At 53.7% G+C, this 18,584-nt stretch overlaps 1 protein-coding gene across 1 annotated transcript; it reads left to right on the top strand.

Moving 5' to 3' along the window:
* Window positions 1–1,450: 1,450 nt before the first annotated feature.
* CNGA2 (cyclic nucleotide gated channel subunit alpha 2) lies at window positions 1,451–6,678 on the top strand. The gene is made up of 4 exons (XM_041484622.1): window positions 1,451–1,695; window positions 3,975–4,082; window positions 4,478–4,584; window positions 5,252–6,678. The coding sequence occupies exons 1-4, from the start codon at window positions 1,451–1,453 to the stop codon at window positions 6,676–6,678; spliced, it is 1,887 nt and encodes a 628-aa protein (XP_041340556.1).
* Window positions 6,679–18,584: the final 11,906 nt, after the last annotated feature.

The raw sequence follows: 18,584 nt of genomic DNA, 5'->3' as shown, positions 1-18,584 counted from the left end.
GTGGGCCCATGCCATGGTGTTGGACCCTCTCTTCCCACGCTGTGCTGGATTCCTGTGTTCAGACCCTGCGCTGTGTCCTGCATGTGTTCCCTTGTGGCTGTTCTGTGCTTGCTGCAGGTCCCTGGGGCAGGGCGTGTGCCCGTGGTCCCCTCTCCCTGAGGATGCCAGCCAAGAGCAATGGTGTGCACAGCTCCCCGGCCAGCCACCAGCCCGGGGGTGACACGGAGGGGACAGGGCTCAGCACCAGCAGGTCAGCCTGTCCCTGCCTTGGTTGAGGGGGGCCCTGCTGGGCAGGGGAGGGAAAGCCTGGCACGGGCAGGGCTGTGGTGCCCAATCTCTGCTGCCAGCTTCCTACAGTGGCAGTGCCATGGTGGCACGGAGTAGCCCTAGGCAGGAAATCAGCCTAGGGCTAGGGCTGGTTCCAGGGAAAAAGCTGTGAAGGAAGGGATGTTGTGGCAGTTTTGTGTTCCCCCTGGGATGCCCTTTGCAGCTGCAGTGCGCCTGGAGCCCTGGACTTTGTGCTTTTCAAAACCCTAACCCTGTGGTATCACATACCCTCTGAACAGAGAGACACAAACTTTTCCCAGGATTTCTGGGGAAGGCTGTGAGAAAACTCAGAGAAAGAAGCAAAACAATTCTTATCTTCACTTGCTACATCTGTTGTTTGACACATGTGGAATGTGTTATGGAGATTATTTACCAAAAGGGATTTCTTAATTAGACTCTGGTGATAGTGTTTTAATTAATTAAACAATTAGGTCAAAACTGTGTTGTGACTGTCTGTAAGGATCACAGGGTTTTTTTTTTAGTCTAGTATGGTATAACTTAATAAAACATTTAATCAGTCTTTTACAATCATGGAGTCAATACTCATTATTCCCCATTCCAGGGTTCACTACTACAACAACCCCCCTTTTTCCCCACGGCAGGAACTGCTCAACCCAGGATGGCACCAGCTCAGAGCTGCAGAGAGGAGCCAGCCTGCCTGGGAGGGAGCAGAGGGCTGACCACGCTTTCCAAGGCCAGGGAGCCTTGGCCAGGTACTGGTGTGTCCCCTGGTGTGGGGTGAGCCTTTTGTGCCTGGCCGTGGCACTGGGGCCTTCTGTGGGGTGAGGATCCCCTTCTGCTGTATGGAATTCATGGGATGAGTGCCTGTGGATGCTGCTCTTTGTGCCCCAGTGCTCGTGGAGAGGGTTTTGGTGGGGATGGCTTCACCTGCACTGGGCTCAGAGGCTCCTTTCCCTGCAGGCAGCCTCCCTCTGCCTCAGTCCCCCACAGATTCCTCCTATTCCTGTGGGACTGACAGCAGGACTGGGGTAGAAGTTGTGGAACTCTATAGGGTGGTCTCTATTGCTTGTTTATTTTTGGTCCCACATCCTCATAAAACACAAATTCTAGTGCTTGAGAGGGAGCTGTGAGAGTTTTCTCCTGCAAAACTGCAGCTCCCGTGATGACTCTTTTGAAGCTTTTGCTTTGTCCTTGCTCTGTTAACAGCGCCTGGGTGTGCCTGTCTCCCCCATGCAGGATAGTCCGGCTGGTGCTGGTGCTCAGGGACTGGGCCAACAAGAGCCTGCACGAGGAGCAGCAGAGGCCAGACCCCTTCCTGGAGCGTTTCCAAGGCCCTGAGCTCCTGACAGTGGCTGCAGGAGCTGGTGATGAGCTTCAGGATGAGGAAACTGAGAAGTTAAACAAAAAGTAGGGTCCCTTTCCTGTGGTCCCGGCCGTCCTTGGCTGGGGATCAGCTGTGTGTGGAGCTCAGGGGGCTCCCAGGGGGTGGGAAAGAAGGAAGTGGGGTGGAGTGGTAGGAAGGGTCCCTCCTGCCCTCCAGCCCCTGTCTTGGCAGCCAGCCTGGCTCTGCTGACAGTCCCAGGGGGGTGGGAAAGAAGGAAGTGGGGTGGAGTGGTGGGAAGGGTCCCTCCTGCCCTCCAGCCCGTCTTGGCAGCCAGCCTGGCTCTCCTGACACACAGGAGCTGGTGGACTGTCCCTGTGAAATTTCAGACCTGGCCTGTCCCTCAGCCAAGGACCTTCCCTCCTGGTCCATGCCCTGGTGGGAAACACATCAGACCTCCCCAGTTTCATACCAGTCCCACACTAGGGTTGTTTTTGGAGTCTGTAATAAGATGCACCTGCAGCTTGTGCATGTGAGGGGCTGGACACAAGCCAAGGGATGCAGGGCTCCACCCAGGAGCCACAAAACTGGGGTTTGCCACTCTCATTCATCATCTGCAGGATGAAGGGAGTGTGTTTGCTGCCTGTGCCCCCACAAAGAGCAGCTTTCTGAAAAGACTCTTTCAAATCCAGCCCTTTCATCTCCTCAGCTCACACTCCTGGTGAGAAGCAATAACCTGGCTTTTCCTCTGCTGGCTAATTAGAGGGCAAAGCTCACAGACTGCTCTGGACCCTACCATTATATGTGGTAATTAAAACACCAAGAAATAATTGTTTTCTGTAGGAGAAAAATAATCTGAGCCTTGTATCTGGGTCTTTACTAGTAATGGAAGAAAAGACTGTTCTGCCCTGTGAGGCTAAGGGGGCTTGTTCATGACTAGAAGGAGCTGAAGTGTGCTGTGAAAGGGCTGCTCAGTGCCAGCGGGTTCTGGGGGTCCAGTGGGAACTGCTGGGGTTTTCTAGGCCCTCAGCTCCACAGGTAAGAACAGCCCCAGGTCTGGTAATCCCACACATGAGCTGCTCATGGCCGTGGCAGGCTCCATGGCTCCAAAGCCTTTGGGAAGAGGCAGATGATTATTCCCTCTTCCTGGGTTAACTCTGTTTTTCCAGCCCTGGCCCTGCTGCCAGTGTAAAATTAGTGACTCTGGCCTCCTGTTATGGCAGCACTGGTAAAAAAAAGAAGCTGAAATTACCAACATCATTAACAGCATTACTGGGGTTATTGGTGGTTGTGGCTGCTGGCTGCAGGTGAGTCAGAACTTCCCCTGTGGCACTGCTGTATGTCCTAGGGAGCAGAGTCTCTTCCTCAAAAAACAAATTCAAGCTGCACTTTCTGGCTAATAATAAGCCCCTTTAATGGGGAGGCTGGATCACACTTGTCTGTGGGTGCCCAGAGGGTGAACATGAGGGACTGGGGCTGGCTTTGAGATGAGTGCCAGTCCCCAAACTCTGGGCACTGCCTGTACTCCAGAGAAAGGAGACTTCCAAGCAGGGGCTCTCCCTTTGAAGCTGCCAGGAGTAATGGGGTGGGCATGGGGAAACTGTTGGCAAGTGGGTTGTTTTTCTTTTCTATCACTGGAGGGAGTTTTGTGTGTTCAAAAGCTGGGAGGGAGGGAAGGAGGGAGAGGGTGTTTTGCCCCACCAGGCTGCTATAAGCCTATCAACACAGCCACAGAGTTTCCCTTCCCCAGCTTCTCCAGTGAATCTGGCAACTGGAGCACACACTTCTTATCTCAGCGTCCCAAGGCGAGCAGGATCAAACACTTGGGAGCAGTTCAAAGGCTGGAGCCCGGGCTGTGCAGCCTGCAGGAGGCACAGGAGGCAGCCCTGCCGTGCCAGCTGCCCCCGGGGCCACTGCTCTGGGGCTTGGGCAGCCCCTCCTGGTGCTGCCACTGATCTGCAGCACAATTTCCTTCCTGTTCCAATTACTCTTCAGATCTGCCTGGCACTGGTCCCTGCCTCACCTGGGAGAAGCAATGTCATGCACATCATGAGAACTTTTCTGATCCCCCCTTCCATGCATCTGTTCCCGGCTCTGCCACTGGGGTGCTGTGTCATGTGGGCCACCTGCTTTGCCTCACCATCCCACAGCTTCCTCTTCTGCTGCACTCTTGGCTCAGTTTTAGGGATAAAGGAGCTTGAACAGTGCTGGGATTCAGCACTGCTGGGACTGGTCCTGGCTCACAGGCTGGCACCCAAGCTGCAGCTCTGCTGGAGGCAGTGTGGTGCAAGGGATGAAGGACATGGCTCACGTGGTTTGTTCCAACCCTGTTTTCCAAATACACTGCTCTCCTCTCTGCTTCCAGGAGGAAATGGCTGTTCTTTGTGGTGGACCCTGCGGGGGACTGCTATTACCGCTGGCTGGCTGTGATTGCAGTTCCTGTCCTCTATAACTGGTGCTTGCTCGTAGCCAGGTGAGCTGGGAGGCTGTAGGGCTCCTGCCTGCTCTGACCCTCCTGATCACCTGGTGGCTGTGGCTCAACCAGGACCAAACTGACACTGGTGGTGCTGGGGCTGGTGGGCACTGAGAGTAAAGAGACCCTCCCTTATCACTGTGAATTCTGGCTCAGCTGGAAAGGGCCTTGGTTTCAGGGTAATTTTTGAGGTGGTTTCAAGGTGTTGCTTTACCTCCATCAAGGGAGGGCAGATTTTTCAGAGCAGGGAGTTTTAATTCCTAGAAGAGGAGTGCCCAGTGGCCAAGCTCTGTTGCAGAGTTGGGTGCCTCAGGATCAGCCAACATTCAGCTGTAATAGTTAGAGAAGATGTGGGGATTTGTGGTCTCACACCCTGCTTGATGACCTTCCTCCAGGGCTTGCTTCACTGACCTGCAAAAGACCTATTTTGTGCTGTGGCTGGTGTTGGATTACATCTCAGATGCTCTCTACCTCGGGGACACAGTGATCCGCCTGCACACAGGTGAGCAGGAGCAGCATCCTGGCTTTCCTTTAATCCCTTACAAGTGGAGATGAGCTGCAAGGGACAGGCCCAATCCACAGTTCCATTAGAAGGAGGGTTTTGCCTACCTTGGTGTTCACTAGTAGGAAAAAGTCTCCAGAGAAAGAATCTAATTAGAAGATCTGAGAAATGGAGCAAGTTTCAATATGAAAGATTAATCATCCCAGCTTTCAACTTCACCTTTGAATAATTGTACAAAATTACCTGCATTACTATTCGTATTCGGGCATAGTTGAAGGTCTGTATCTCTGATTTTGCATCAGTTCAGCTAATGAATTATCTGCATGGAAAAATGGTAGAATTTAATGTTCTCGGAAGGCAGCACTTGGCTGTACGTTTTCTGACAGAACTGCAATAATTCATGATCTGGAGAATGGAAACCTTTGTGTTCCTTTTCCTTCGTGGCAAGAGACTAAATCCCTGAGTTATATCTTTGGGTGGTTTTTGCCAGATGAAGGCCTTGAGTGATAACAAACTGAGTAGAGCAGGAGCTGGTAATATTTGGGTGACCCTGTGTATTTATGCACACAAATCCATGGCATATCATAGACTATTGCCCAGGTGCTCACAAAACCTGCAGAAAAGTCAAACTTCAACCAAGATAATGCTGTGATTTGCTTCTCTTTAGGGTTCTTGGAACAGGGCCTCCTGGTTAAGGACCTGAAGAAGTTACGGGATAACTACATCCCCACGCTCCAGTTCAAGCTGGATGTTCTCTCCACCCTGCCCACAGACCTGGCCTATTTTTGGGTGGGACTGCACTGCCCTGAGCTGCGTTTCAACAGGCTGCTGCGCTTCTCCCGCATGTTTGAGTTCTTCGACAGGACCGAGACCAGGACCAGCCACCCCAACCTCTTCCGCATCAGCAACTTGGTTCTGTACATCCTGGTCATCATCCACTGGAACGCCTGCATTTATTACGCCATCTCCAAGGCCATAGGCTTCGGGGAGGACACCTGGGTCTACCCCAACGTCACAGACCCCGAGTACGGCTCTCTGACCCGCGAGTACGTCTACTGCCTCTACTGGTCCACGCTGACCCTGACCACCATTGGGGAGACCCCTCCCCCCGTGCGGGATGAGGAGTACCTCTTCGTGATCTTTGACTTCCTCATCGGCGTCCTCATCTTCGCCACCATCGTGGGCAACGTGGGGTCCATGATCTCCAACATGAACGCCACCAGGGCGGAGTTCCAGGCCAAAATCGATGCCGTCAAACACTACATGCAGTTCCGCAAGGTGAGCAAAGACCTGGAAACCAAAGTCATCAAGTGGTTCGACTACCTGTGGACCAACAAAAAGGCAGTAGACGAACGGGAGGTCCTCAAGAACCTCCCTGATAAGTTAAGGGCAGAGATTGCCATCAATGTTCACCTGGAGACGCTGAAGAAGGTGAGGATTTTCCAGAATTGCGAGGCAGGGCTGCTGGTGGAGCTGGTGCTGAAGCTTCGCCCTCAGGTGTTCAGCCCGGGCGATTACGTGTGCCGGAAAGGGGACATCGGGAAGGAGATGTACATCATCAAGGAGGGCAAGCTGGCCGTGGTGGCGGATGATGGCGTGACACAGTATGCTTTGCTCACTGCAGGGGGCTGCTTTGGTGAGATCAGCATCCTCAACATCAAAGGCTGCAAGATGGGCAACAGACGCACAGCCAACATCTGCAGCTTGGGCTACTCTGATCTCTTCTGCCTGTCTAAGGAAGATCTCATGGAAGCAGTCACAGAGTATCCTGATGCCAAAAGGATCTTGGAGGAGCGTGGCAGGGAGATCCTAATGAAGGAAGGGCTGCTGGATGAGTCAGCTGCAGAGGAAAGCGCAGAAGGGAAGAGCATGGAGGAGAGGCTGGACAGCGTGGCCTCGAACCTGGACACGCTGCACACCCGCTTTGGCCGGCTCCTGACTGAGTACAACGACGCCCAGATGAAGCTCAAGCAGCGCATCACTGCTCTGGAGTCCAAGATGAGGCAGGAGGAACTGGAGGATTTCTTCTCTGACAGCTCAGACAGTCTGTTTGAGGATGAGGAGGAAGCTTCATCTGGGGGTGGGATGCAGTGAGGGGGAACAGACTCAGCTGGATGATGTCTGACCTGGTGCTGAGGCAGTGCTTGCTGTTTCACAAGGCAGACCCTGTGGCTGCCTTGCCAGGGCCTTTGCTCAGGTCCTTAGCACTGCTGCTGGCACTGCCTTGATGGCAGCCCCTGAGGTGGCTCCAAATCAGGGGATTGTCCCAGTTCCTCCTCTGACCTGTCACTTTTTTCACTGCCTTTTGGGTTCAGCCTTTATAACTCACTCCAGGTCATCAGTCCTCAGTGAGGGTCTGCAAAAACTGCCCAGTCTGCACCCAGAAACTCTTTACCCACAGGATCCCCAAACTCAGCTAAGACAGGCCAGACTGTGCCTCTGACACCTGCAGATGGAGAGGCTTGTCTGGGTCACTGTCACTGCCCTGTCACTACCCTTGCTGAGGCTGGGCACTGAGCTGGCAGGGCCTGCAGCTGCTGCCCCTCTCTTCTGTTGTTTGGTGCTGTCAGGGGGCAGCTGGTGCAGGTGGCTCGGTGCCCTGAGCACTGCACCTTCCTGGGGACAGCGTTCCCAAGCCCTCCTGCTGTGGAAGCAGTGTGATTCCCACTGGGCTGTGGATGCCTTGGGTGACAAGTGCAATGCAGAGGTGCAGTGCTACGAGCAGGAGTCAGAGAGCATCTCTCTTGTCTGTCTAATGACAGCCACATGTGCCAGGACAGGTCTGACTGAAAGGACATGTTTTTAAAGAACAAAGCCATGGTAGGAGCCAACTGTGCCCATATTTGCTTGGCTGTGGGTAGCTCAGAGAGAGCACAGAATACATTTATTTTCCTACGCAGGGGGTTTTCTTGTACTCAGTGGGAGTTTTGGGGCTTTGCAGGCTGCAGAGGCCCCTGCCTTCTGGAGGAGAGATGAGTGGCAGAGCCACAGGGACACGTGTGAGGGTGGAAATGTGGCACCACTGCGAGAGCCAGCAGAGCTCCCCCAGGCTGTGCTGCAGCCATGGGGACTCCATGGTTGAGCAGCTTGCTGGAGAGGGGGACAGTGCAGGGACAGCCCCCAAACCCCTGCAAGCAGCAGCAGCACCAGTGCAAGCAGCACTGTCACCCATGCCTCAGGGGTAAGTATAAGTGACCCCTCACTTCTTGGATCTGGGCCTGTGCACCCGTGGGGTGGGCTTGAGCTTGTTTCCAAGCAGGGAAATATTTGGTGCAGAAGGGAGTTCATGTTCCGAGTGAAATTGAGCCAAGAGTTTGGCTAAAATTATGGTGGGAGGCACAGGGAAATAAATATCAAGCCAGAAGGGTTCATAGTGGAAAATTTTGGGCACTTCCTTTGTTCTTTCCTTTGTTCTTTCCCTCTAATATAAAACTGCCTCTCTGCGTTTCATAGGAACGTTTTCCATTTAAAAATAATGGCCTTGCTTTTTGGGATTGTGGCAGTAGAAATGGTTACATTACCAAAATTAGAAGCTGGGGTAAGAATAAAAGCTTTTCATCATATCTGAATTAAACTGTGGTACTTCTGGTTTGTTGTGTTTTTTGGTTTTTTTTCCTTTTATGATCAAGATGCTCTTGGCTGAAGTCGGCGTAGTTGCAGTTCCTAGTCCTGATAATGCCACAAACCACGACTCCCAAATTCCCCCTTTCCTGGGAATACTGGCCCTGGATTTGCAGCTGGCACTTTGCAGAGCCCGCCCTGCACCGGCCTTTACCCCGCACCGCCCGTTCTTCCTTCCCGCACCGCCCGTTCATTCCCGCTCCGCCTGTTCTTCCCTCCCGCACCGCCCGTTCTTCCCTCCCGCACCGCCCATTCTTCCCTCCCGCACCACCCGTTCTTCCTTCCCGCACCGCCCGTTCCCTCCCGCGCCGCCCATTCTTCCCGCACCGCCTGTTCCCCGTTCCTTTCCCCGTTCCGTTCCCCATTCCCTGTTCCTTTCCCCGTTCCGTTCCCCGTTCCGTTCCCCATTCCCCGTTCCGTCCCCCGTTCGGTTCCCGGTTCCGTTCCCCGTTCCCCAGCCGGCGCTGCCGTTCCTTTCCCCGTTCCTTTCCCCGTCCCGTTCTTCCTTCCCCGTTCCTTTCCCCGTTCCGTTCCCCGTTCCCCAGCCGGCGCTGCGGTGCTGCGGGCGGGCGGCAGAGGGCGCTGTGGGCCGCGGAACCGCCGCGCCCGCGCGGGACCCTCCGGGCGGAGCGACAGAGGAGACCCTCAGTGTGACAGAGGGACCCACAGTGTGACAGAGGGACCCTCAGTGTAACAGAGGGACCCACAGTGTGACAGGGGAGACCCTCAGTGTGACATTCCCGTGCAACAGAGGGGACCCTCAGTGCGACAGAGGGACCCACAGTGTGACAGAAGGACCCTAAGTCTGACAGGGGAGACCCTCAGTGTGACATTCCCGTGCGACAGAGGAACCCTCAGTGTGACAGAAGGACCCACAGTGCGACAGAGGGACCCTCAGTGTGACAGGGGAGACCCTCAGTGTGACATTCCCGTGAGACAGAGGAACCTCAGTGTGACAGGGGGCCCCCCAGTGTGATAGGGGGGACCGTCAGTGCGACATCCCCGTGCGGGATGGGGACCGTCAGTGCGACATCCCCGGGCCGGAGGGGGCACTCCGTGCGGGGCTCTCCTTGCGGGCAGGGGGACCATCCGGACGGGGCCGTCCTTGCGGGCGGGACGCTCCACGCGGGCGAGCAGCCCCTGTGCGGGACCCTCCTTGCGGGGGGTGGGACCCGGCGTGCGGGACCCTCGGTGCGGGGCGCGGGGAGCCCGGCCTTCGGCAGCGCCAGCACGGCTGCTCTCGGTGCCCCTCCAGCGCCGCGGGCCCCGCTCCGCCCGTGCCCCCGCACGGGGCAGCTGCTGCCGCGGGGCGAGAGCTGCTGGGGCTGAGGGAGGTCTGCCTTACTCCGGGGATGGGCAGAAAAAACAATCCAGGCCCCTCCCTCCCCCAGTTTTAATCCGAGATAATAATGCACTCGGGAAATTTTAAGCCTTCAGACAAATGACCCCAGGGGATGGCTTTGTGAATTCAGAGCAGATCCCGCTTGTTTCCTCAAGGCGGCAAGCCAGGAAATCATGGATTGATGAACCGCTTGACGGGCCTGCTAATGAAATTAGCAGCAGCTCCATGATTTTTTTTTCAGTGAGCAGGACAGGCAGATGTTGGAGGGAAGCACACAGTGGCACAGCTGCACTTGCAGGCTGCCTAAATTCCCTGCAGAGCGGACATGGGGCTCAGCAGATCCAGCTTTGGCTGCTGCCCATTTTACAGGTGGTTTCCCTAAGGCTCTCCTGGAGATGGGGAGCAGAGAGCTGCCAAAGGCATCCAGGAGGAAAACCCCAGTGTAAGGGTCTGCTCAGCACCCTGCAGAGACATGCCCATGTGCCACAAAGCACTGAGCTGCCTTGTCCATATATTATTAATAATTTCCTTCTTTTAGCTGTCTCCAAAGATAGCTTCTGTGGTACAGGGGGTTTTCTCAGCTGTGTGTTGTGGATGGGAGACATCAAATATGGAGCAAATGTATTGACTTTGGGAGAGGTCATGCCAGGGGGAAACATGGGCTTCACCAGGCAGCCCCCCATCAGACCAGGGAAGCCCCCTGACATCTGCAGCAGATGTTTTCTGCTATCAAAGAATGCATCTTCAGACTGGCCTGCCTGCACCAGAGCTGCAGGAAAAGGCCTGGGATGCTCAGGTGGGTCACCCATAACTGCGTTGTGCCACTCTGGGTTTCCCTCCCCTGTGAGCATCGCTTCCAGGAATGAAATGAATGTCTGGATGATACCCAGAAAAAGCTCTCATCGACCTCTGGGAAGTGCAAGTACCCATTTCACAGCTGGGGAAAATGGAGGGAGCTCGCAGGACACCACGGTGATAACTGCTGCCTCCCAGCTGCCTGCTTTTTGTTTTTCTTGAGGTGTTCATGAAGAGGCCATTTGGTGATAGTGAGCAAGCCCCAAAATAACCTCTGCTCAGGCTGTGGGCAGCAGGGCTGCAGCACAGGAGGCCATCTGGCTTTGCCCATTCTCCAGAGCTGAGTTAGGTCAGCAAGCTGCAAACAAGGTTGGAGCAGTGGATTTAGGGATTGCAGAGAGGGTCTGGCTCTGAGCCCAGGTCTGGCATGAAGCCTGAAGCACAGCAGGCCCAACCTGGTGAGAAGATCTGTGTGCCAGGGGAATGGTGTGAAGCACAGGGGCAAGCTCCCATCCTGCTCTGTCATCCTGACCACACTGTGGCTCTCCTACGGGCTGGTTGCACCCAAATCTCTTGAAAATCAGGAAAGTTTGGAGGCAACTCCAAACCCTCCAGCATGGGCCTCTTTTAGAGCTTCCTAGACAGCTTTTCTTCCCCCAGCTCCTGCCTCCTCTGCACCCAGGGGAGCCAGGACTGCTGCTGGCTCTGCTATCCCAGGAGGGAGGCGCTGAACGCAGAGGGCTGCTGTGAGCGAGATTCCACCCCTTCTCCAGGGGCTGGCACGTGGAGGTGGTGGAGGTGGCCACCAGCCTCCCATGCAGCTGTTTCCTGCAGGGGGAAAGATCTTGCTCAGGCTCCTTTGGGTTCAGGAGCTCTGAAATCAAAGCACTGCCTGCTTCTCCTGCAGGTAGAGGGAGGTTCCAAAGGACAGGCTCTGCATTTTCTCGTGGTCCTCTGGTGGTGCTGGATGTGCCCTGTCCTGGGGCTGCTCTTGGGAAAAGGCTGGAGAAGTAGAAGCCCCTGCCAGAGCCCTGGTGGGGCTGCAATCTGTGTTTTCTTTGCAGCCCTTGGTGAGCATTAAAGGACCTTTCTGAGGTGTGGTCTCCCCTTTGGAGGGCAAGGCTGGTGCTGAGTGCCCAGCATGTCCCAGTTTTGTCCTGTGCAGCCAAAACCCTCTATCACCCCATGCTCATGGGGGGTCCCAGCGTGGCGTGGGGATTGTCACCACCTCCACGAGCACATCTCCCAGCCATGAGCAGCAGAGCCAAAGTGGATGGAGGCTGCACCCCTCTTGTGGGTGGCAGGAGGCTGCAGACCTGCACACCATGCAGGTCCAGGTCTGTGAGCTCCCGTGCTGACTGCTGGCTCACTCCCCTCCTTCTCTCCTGTTCAGAATACCAGGATGCTGCCTCCTTCTTGGGTAAACAAGCTGAAGTACCTGTTCCTTCCTGAATCCAAGCATGTGTTGCCATGACAGCAGCTCAGGGTGATGGGTGAGCAGGAGGTGAAGCCATCTCAACCACCTCCCTGGAGGGATGGAATGGAAGATCCTGGGATGCCTTCCCAACAGCACTTCTGCCCCTGACCCACCAATCTGGGGCTTCTGAGGGTGAAGGCTGCCTTGTTCCATCATGGGGCTCTCTCTGGTGCTCTCCTCAGCCCAGCCCTGCCTGTTCCTAAACGTTGCCTTTTGGTCTTGGCCACACGTCACATTTCATCTTCTGGACTGGAGAGTGGAGGGGAAATACAGGAGAGGATTTAGGCTTATCCTCCTTGGAGCCAGATAAAGTCTGTGACAGAGAGTGAATCCCTCTGCCTGCTTGCCTGGATGGATTGCTGCAGTTGCAGCAGGATCTTTGATCTCCTCCAGCGCTGTGATGCCCAGGTGTGGTGTGGGATGGGGACAGGGCAGCTGGGAAGTGGCCACTGGCCCTCTGTGTTTGGCTGTGCTCTGGGAAGAGCTGCCTGGGTGCCTGGCAAGGCAGGAGGATCTGCAATGGCTTGGGTGGAGCAGGCTGCAGGAGAGGAAGCAGAGCAGGAGCCTGAGCTATGCCTGCAGTCCCCACGGAGCTCAGGGGCAGCACTGATAACACCACAGGCAGAGGATGGAGATCCCCCCTGGGCTCATGCCCACCATGTGGGTGAAAACCTCACTGAGGAGCCTGCCAGGGCAGTTTAAAGATGAGAAGGTAGTTTGTCACTTCTCTGAGAAGCTTTTGGAGCGTATTCAGAACAGGAGTCCTTTCCTGCGGGTTCCTCTTTGCTTCTAACTCCTGGGATGGGGATGATGCACTTGGGGACTCTGCTCCCTTCGTACTCCAGGCCATGGTGGCATCTGCTTGCTGTGTGAGGTCAGAGGGACAGGGAGCAAGCTTCCAGTCAGAGTTTCTGGCTCTTTGATGATCCCATGAGAACAGCTGTTGGTGGCTCTGCCACACGGAGGGATGGGGAGATGATGGGATGGTAATGCAGAGCAAGAAGAAAGTGACAGTTTCTTACCTCATGAGTGGCTGTGGATGCTTCTGAGTCTTTTCCCAGCTCTGTCGCTGGCACAGCACTGTCTGGATGCTCTTCACTTGGCTTGTCTCTTGAGATGCAAAGTTTTTACTCTTGTGGGAAGTGAGGATTCAGCAGCCACCTTCCCCTCCAGACAGACCCATGCTGGCCAGGCTTAGGGAACCCCAGCTCCTGTCCTGTCGTGAGCATCTTCCTCTTCATAGAACTGTAGAATGGCCTGGGATGACCTTAAAGATCATCTGGTTCCAGCCCTGCTGTTGTCTACAGGGACACTTTCCCTTAGGCCAGGTTGCTCAGAGCTCCATCCAGCCTGGACTTGCGCAATTCCAGGGATGGGACTGCCACAACTTCTCTGGTGCCAGTGCCTCACCACCCTGACAGAAAAAATTTCTCGCTAATAGCTAATCTAAATCTCAGTCTGAACCCATTCCCATCAACTCTCTGCTAAGAGACACCTGGCCACAGCAGACACCTGAGGTCCTAGTGCTGGCCCCCATCTCTCCCACTCCCATTCCCCTGTGAGTGACAGACGCTGACTTTGGTTTTAAAAACCATCTTGTGCAATGGTGTGCAGAGCAGGTGAGCTGGAAGTTGTCTGGATCTTCTGGCCCCAGGCACGCTGTGAGTCCTGCACGTCCCTGAGTCACAAAGACAAACATTTCCCGTGTGCTGTGCTCCTGATGTGAAGGGCAGAGGGCTCCGCAAGCAGTGACCTTTGAGAGCCTCGCTGCAGAAACACATCCTGACTGTGTCTCCCCCCCATTTCTGGGTGGTTGTCAGCCAGCCTTAAAAATACATGGGGCAACTCAAACGAGGATTCACAGGGAGCTGAAGGAATGGGAATCTTGGAGATTCCTCTGGTAAAGAAAAGACCCAGTGTCTTAGGGATGGTGCCTTGTAGGAGAGGGTTGTTAGACCAGAGGAGTTTTCCCCATGCTGGAAACCCCATGTAGGGAGCAAGGATAGCCCTGACTGCAGCTCTGCAGTCCTGCTGTGCCCTGTTCTCTTCCAGGCTCCTCATCCCTCCTTCCCTTCCCCACCCTGACTTGGTCCGGGTGGTTTTGAATGCCACATGAATCGATACTTTTAATTAGCTGCCATTCCTCATTTCTGCTTTATTGCTTGCACAAGCAAATTAAAAGTGAGCATGCTGTGGTGAGTGTTACCTTGGGTGGGCTGTGAGCACAGGCTGTTTCTTGCCCCTGGAAGCCCTGAGATGCTGCCAGTCACTGGGACAGGGGGTCAGAGGAGTGGCAAGGGAGGGCATGCAGGGGAGATTGAGAAATGCCTGGCTTATTTGGGCTGCTGGGGGAAGCTGGATGAAGTCTCTACTTGAGATGAGGGACCTGGGGCTAGCCAGCTCTGTGCTGGTTGGCCAACCTCCTCTTGTCTTCATGGTGGGAAACCCTCTGAACTGAGAAGGTGAAGCTGTCATGGGCACACAGAGAAGCTTTGCCAGGGCTGAGCAGCCCCACACTGGGGTAGAATTTTGGGGCTGTCAGGCTTGTGCCTGTTTTCATGGTGGTGCCTGTCACATCTGTCCCCAGAAGCAGCCTGGGGAAGGCTGCAGGGGGTGAAGCAGACAGGGATGGACCCTGCATCAGGCTGGTGTGGGGCTGAGCTTTCCCTTGCAGTCAGAGACCCTGAAATCATCCCCCTGGGAGGCAGGGCAAGACAGAGATGTGTTATCCAGCTGGGAGGTGCTAACAAAAGCCAAACGCACGCCTTATGCCAAGCCCAAAATTTATTGTTTGTCTAATTAAAAGTTTTAACAATATAACCAAAAATGCAATGAACAGTTGTTGTTATTATGAGTCCAGTTAAAATGCTACTAGCAGTGACAGCCTATTGATTGTGCAATCAATGCCTAACACATGCCATCAGCAGTGCTGCAGCCAGAGCTGCTGGGCAGGCCAGAGCCAGCATTTCCCCTGTGCCCCTGGCACTGGGCTCCCCCAGGTACCCTGGGGTCCAGAAGGGACAAGAAGCCATCCTGTCCTCAGCTCTTTGCCAGGAGCACTGTGCCGTTCATCATGAGGGCTTCTTCTTCCTCCTGGAATCCACTTGGGACAGGTTTTATGTATTTTTCAACAGGCTTTATGCCCATCTCACTCTTCACTGCTCTGCAGGTTCATGTGCCATCTGACTAAACCTGTTTCCCTGCACATCCAGGGGACAGCCCCTGCCCCATGCTCCTGTTCCCTGAGGGGAATTCTGCTCAGCTCACAAGTGTGCATGGCCGTCCCTGAGATGTGGGGGTCGCACACCATCTCTGCCCACATCTTCAAGACTCAGGCTCATAATGCTGCCTCTGCAGCTTATTCTGGGGCTTAGGGGGTTCACCCTACCCCAGCTTTTAAATAATTTCTTTATATCATGAGTTTGAACTGTATGGTGCTGAACTCCACAGTGAGACCACTGGTCTCTGCTTCCCAGGTCCAGGCTGCTGTCCTGTGTGGCATTCACATTCTCTGAAAAATTCCCTTCACCTGGGATTTTTCTCCTGGGAAGCTGAGAAGCCTCTGAGAAAATGAAAACAATCCTTATCTCATTTGCTTCTCCTGTGTTTTGCTCCTTTGGAGTGTGTTTGGAGATTGTTTACCCACAGGTGATTGTTTCATTGGTTTCTGCTGTGAGTTGTTTTCACTCTTTGGCCAACTGGGGCCAAGCTGTGTCTAGACCCTGGAGAGAGTCACGAGTTTCATTATTATCTTTTTAGCATTCTGTAAGCATCCTTTCTGTATTCTCTAGTATAGTTTAGTATGGTATTCTTTAATAGTATATAGCATCATAAAATAATAAATTAGCCTTCTGAGAACATGGAGTCAGAGTCATCATTCCTTCCTTCATCGGGGCACCCCACAAACACAATAGTCCTGAGGTGTCCAGAGCCACCCTTCACACCCTCAGTGAAATGAATCTGGGCTGCTGTGAGCCCAGGCATGGCTCACACCTGCCTCCAGCACCTCAACAGAAGGAGCTGGAAATGATTACACTTCATGCTGTGTGCTGACACAGCTCTTCTTGGAGCTGATGCTGCCACGTGCACGGCTTTTGGTCATCCAGCTGCAGCCCCTGCTCGGGGGCTGCCCTGCAGAAGGACTGGCAGGAGCAAAACAAGTTCCTGTGGAGTTCTTCACCATTCTCAGGGCTGGAGGAGGAGCCCACACCCTGTGACAGGGTCTCCTGCCAGCCCTGCAGCCAGCAGGTGACACAGAGACATGTCCTGCTCCAGACAAGGCTTTGCCATCTCCTGATGCTTTCCCCAGCCTGCTCACCTGGGACACAGTCTGCCTCCTCTTCATGCTGCTGTGATCCCTGTGTATCTCACCTTTACCGGGATGCTCCTAAATCTGGGGCTGTTCTGTGCCCTCCTACCTAAAGTCTGCTTTGAGCTTTCCTGCAGTGGCAGCCTGCATTTCCCTGGCAGTAATGTGCATTGTAAGAGTTCTCCTGTGCCAACTTCTGCCTCGTGCTGGTGCTCCCTGGTTTCTGATAGTGTGCTAGCCTTGAAGGGAAAACTCCATTAGGGGAATTAAAAATGTTGAATGTAAAACCTTGAATGTAGCTGGGAGGCAGAATGTGGTCTGACAGATCCTCTGGCTCGTCAGAGCCTCTGACTGATGGGCGCCAGTGGGCTGCTGTCTGCAAGAATGACCTTTAGGGAAAGACAAATTGAGACAAAATGTCTCACGGAAAAAACAACCAAACCAGCAGTTTATGGAAATCTTTCTACTGCAAAGCAATGGCAAAGGTTCCCTGTAAGCTGGCCTTGGCTTGATTGCTTTCTGTCAGACACAGAGAGCTTGTGCTTCTGGGAGAGCTCGGACTGACAGACCTGTTTGCATGGAGGCTATTTTTCCTTTTCCTTCTCCAGCCTCAGTCCTGGACCAGGAGGATGGTGGGGCTCTGCTGCTGGCACACCTCAGGCTGAGGTGTTTCCTACCTGCTCACCAGCACAGGTCCTGCTGTCTCCTGAGCTTAGAAAATTTCTCAGCTGTCCCCTCCAAACCCAGCTCTGGCCTGGACTGGGGAGTGCCCCAGCTGCTGGTGGAGCTCTGTGCCCTGAGCCACTGCACTCATCCTCTGGCTCCAGCACAGGATGCTCTGCACTGCCTTCTGCCCCGGCAGCTCATGACTTTGCTGTGCAGCACATGAGTTGTATTGATGCTCCTAATGTTCTCTGTAAAATTGCAGGAATTACCAGATGAATATTTGATGAGGCTAATTAAGGCTGAGTCCCTTCCCTTCCCTTCCCTTCCCTTCCCTTCCCTTCCCTTCCCTGTCCCCCAGGACTGTCCCCATGTCTCCTGCTGGTCACAAACCAGCTGTGGCCCATGTTGGAGCAGCTTTTCAGCCTGAGAAATCCCTGCAACCACAAGTGCTGGAGAGGGTGGTGTCCATTCCTCCTTCCCCTGTTCCTATTCCCATTCCAGCTTTCCCCTGGCCCTATTCTAAAGGCACAGAATTCTGTGCTCCAGGTTCTGCCCTGGTGAGGCTGTAGGGAGTTTCAGCTGCTGGCTGCTGCAGCAGTGGGCTCAGACAAGGGCTGGAACTTTTGGGGAATCCTGGAAGGATTTCCCCACCCTGTGGGGGCTGCACTTGTACAGGAAAGTGACTTAAGACAACATTTAACACAGCCTGAGCTCGGACAGCAGGAGAGGGAAGAGCTGCTGGGAGCAGTTCACTGAAGGTGACATGTGTCTGTGTTGGAATCCAAAATGCAAGGAACTCTCAGAACTTTTAAGCCAAAGCTTAGAATTAAACACAGGATTTGATCTGAATCATTGGAAAAGGCTTCCAAACTTAGGTGCTAGAAGCGAGAATGTGGATTTATAGTTTAAAGCAGAGACAGATAAAGATAAATAAAGGAAAGTTTAGAGTTTTAGAATTTAAGATATAGAAAAAATAAAAGTTACAGAGGTAAACAAGGAATTTAGAATGAAGTACTGTAGGTCTGTGTGTCATGATTGGCTAAGAAAGCTTACACTTTAGCATGGGTCCATAATTATAATAAGACAAAATATTTAAGGATTAGGTCAAAAACATAAATATCCTTGTTGGCCATGTTTTATTAGTCAATAGCTCCTTAAAAGGTCTTGTAACTAAGGGTCTTGTGCCCTCTGAACCATGCTGTAATGATGTGAGCTGAACTCACCCTTCCTGCCTGTGTAGAGGATAAGAAAATAAATCACATCACCAAAAAAACCTCAGAGGTCCCATCTCTAACTCGTTCAAAACTCCTTCAAAAGCCCCCATGTCTCTGGGGAAGTGAGACTCCTGAGGCTGTGGAGTTCCTCCACTCCAGCACATGGCAGCACTGGAGGTGCCAACAGGCTTGGAATGGCAAAATGAGCAATGAGCTGTGTGCTGGCTGGTGAGAGGAGCAGAGCCTGCAGAGTCAGGCAGGATCAGGATCCTCTCCCCTGTGCTGTGCTGGAGGTGGGACAAGGATGTCAGCATCCAGGACGTCTCTCTGGATGCCATGGATGTCTCAAAGCCCTGGCAGGGACTGGGGGACCCTGGCAGGAAGCCAAAGACACTTGGGAATTCGATCTCAACCCATGGAGCAAATTACCAACGTTATATGAAGAATTACAGGTCGCAAAAGTTTAAGTAGCATTAACAGTAGTTGTCACAGGGTGAAAGGTGGAATTTTGAAGAATTTTACTGTGGGGGTCTAGGGGGCAAGATAGAGGGACATGGGCGTTGTCCTGTTCTTCTT

The sequence above is a fragment of the Pyrgilauda ruficollis genome, unplaced genomic scaffold (assembly GCF_017590135.1).
Source record: "Pyrgilauda ruficollis isolate IOZ18807 unplaced genomic scaffold, ASM1759013v1 scaffold67, whole genome shotgun sequence".
Classification (NCBI taxonomy): Eukaryota; Metazoa; Chordata; class Aves; order Passeriformes; family Passeridae; genus Pyrgilauda; species Pyrgilauda ruficollis.
This window is presented reverse-complemented; position numbering and strand designations above follow the sequence as displayed.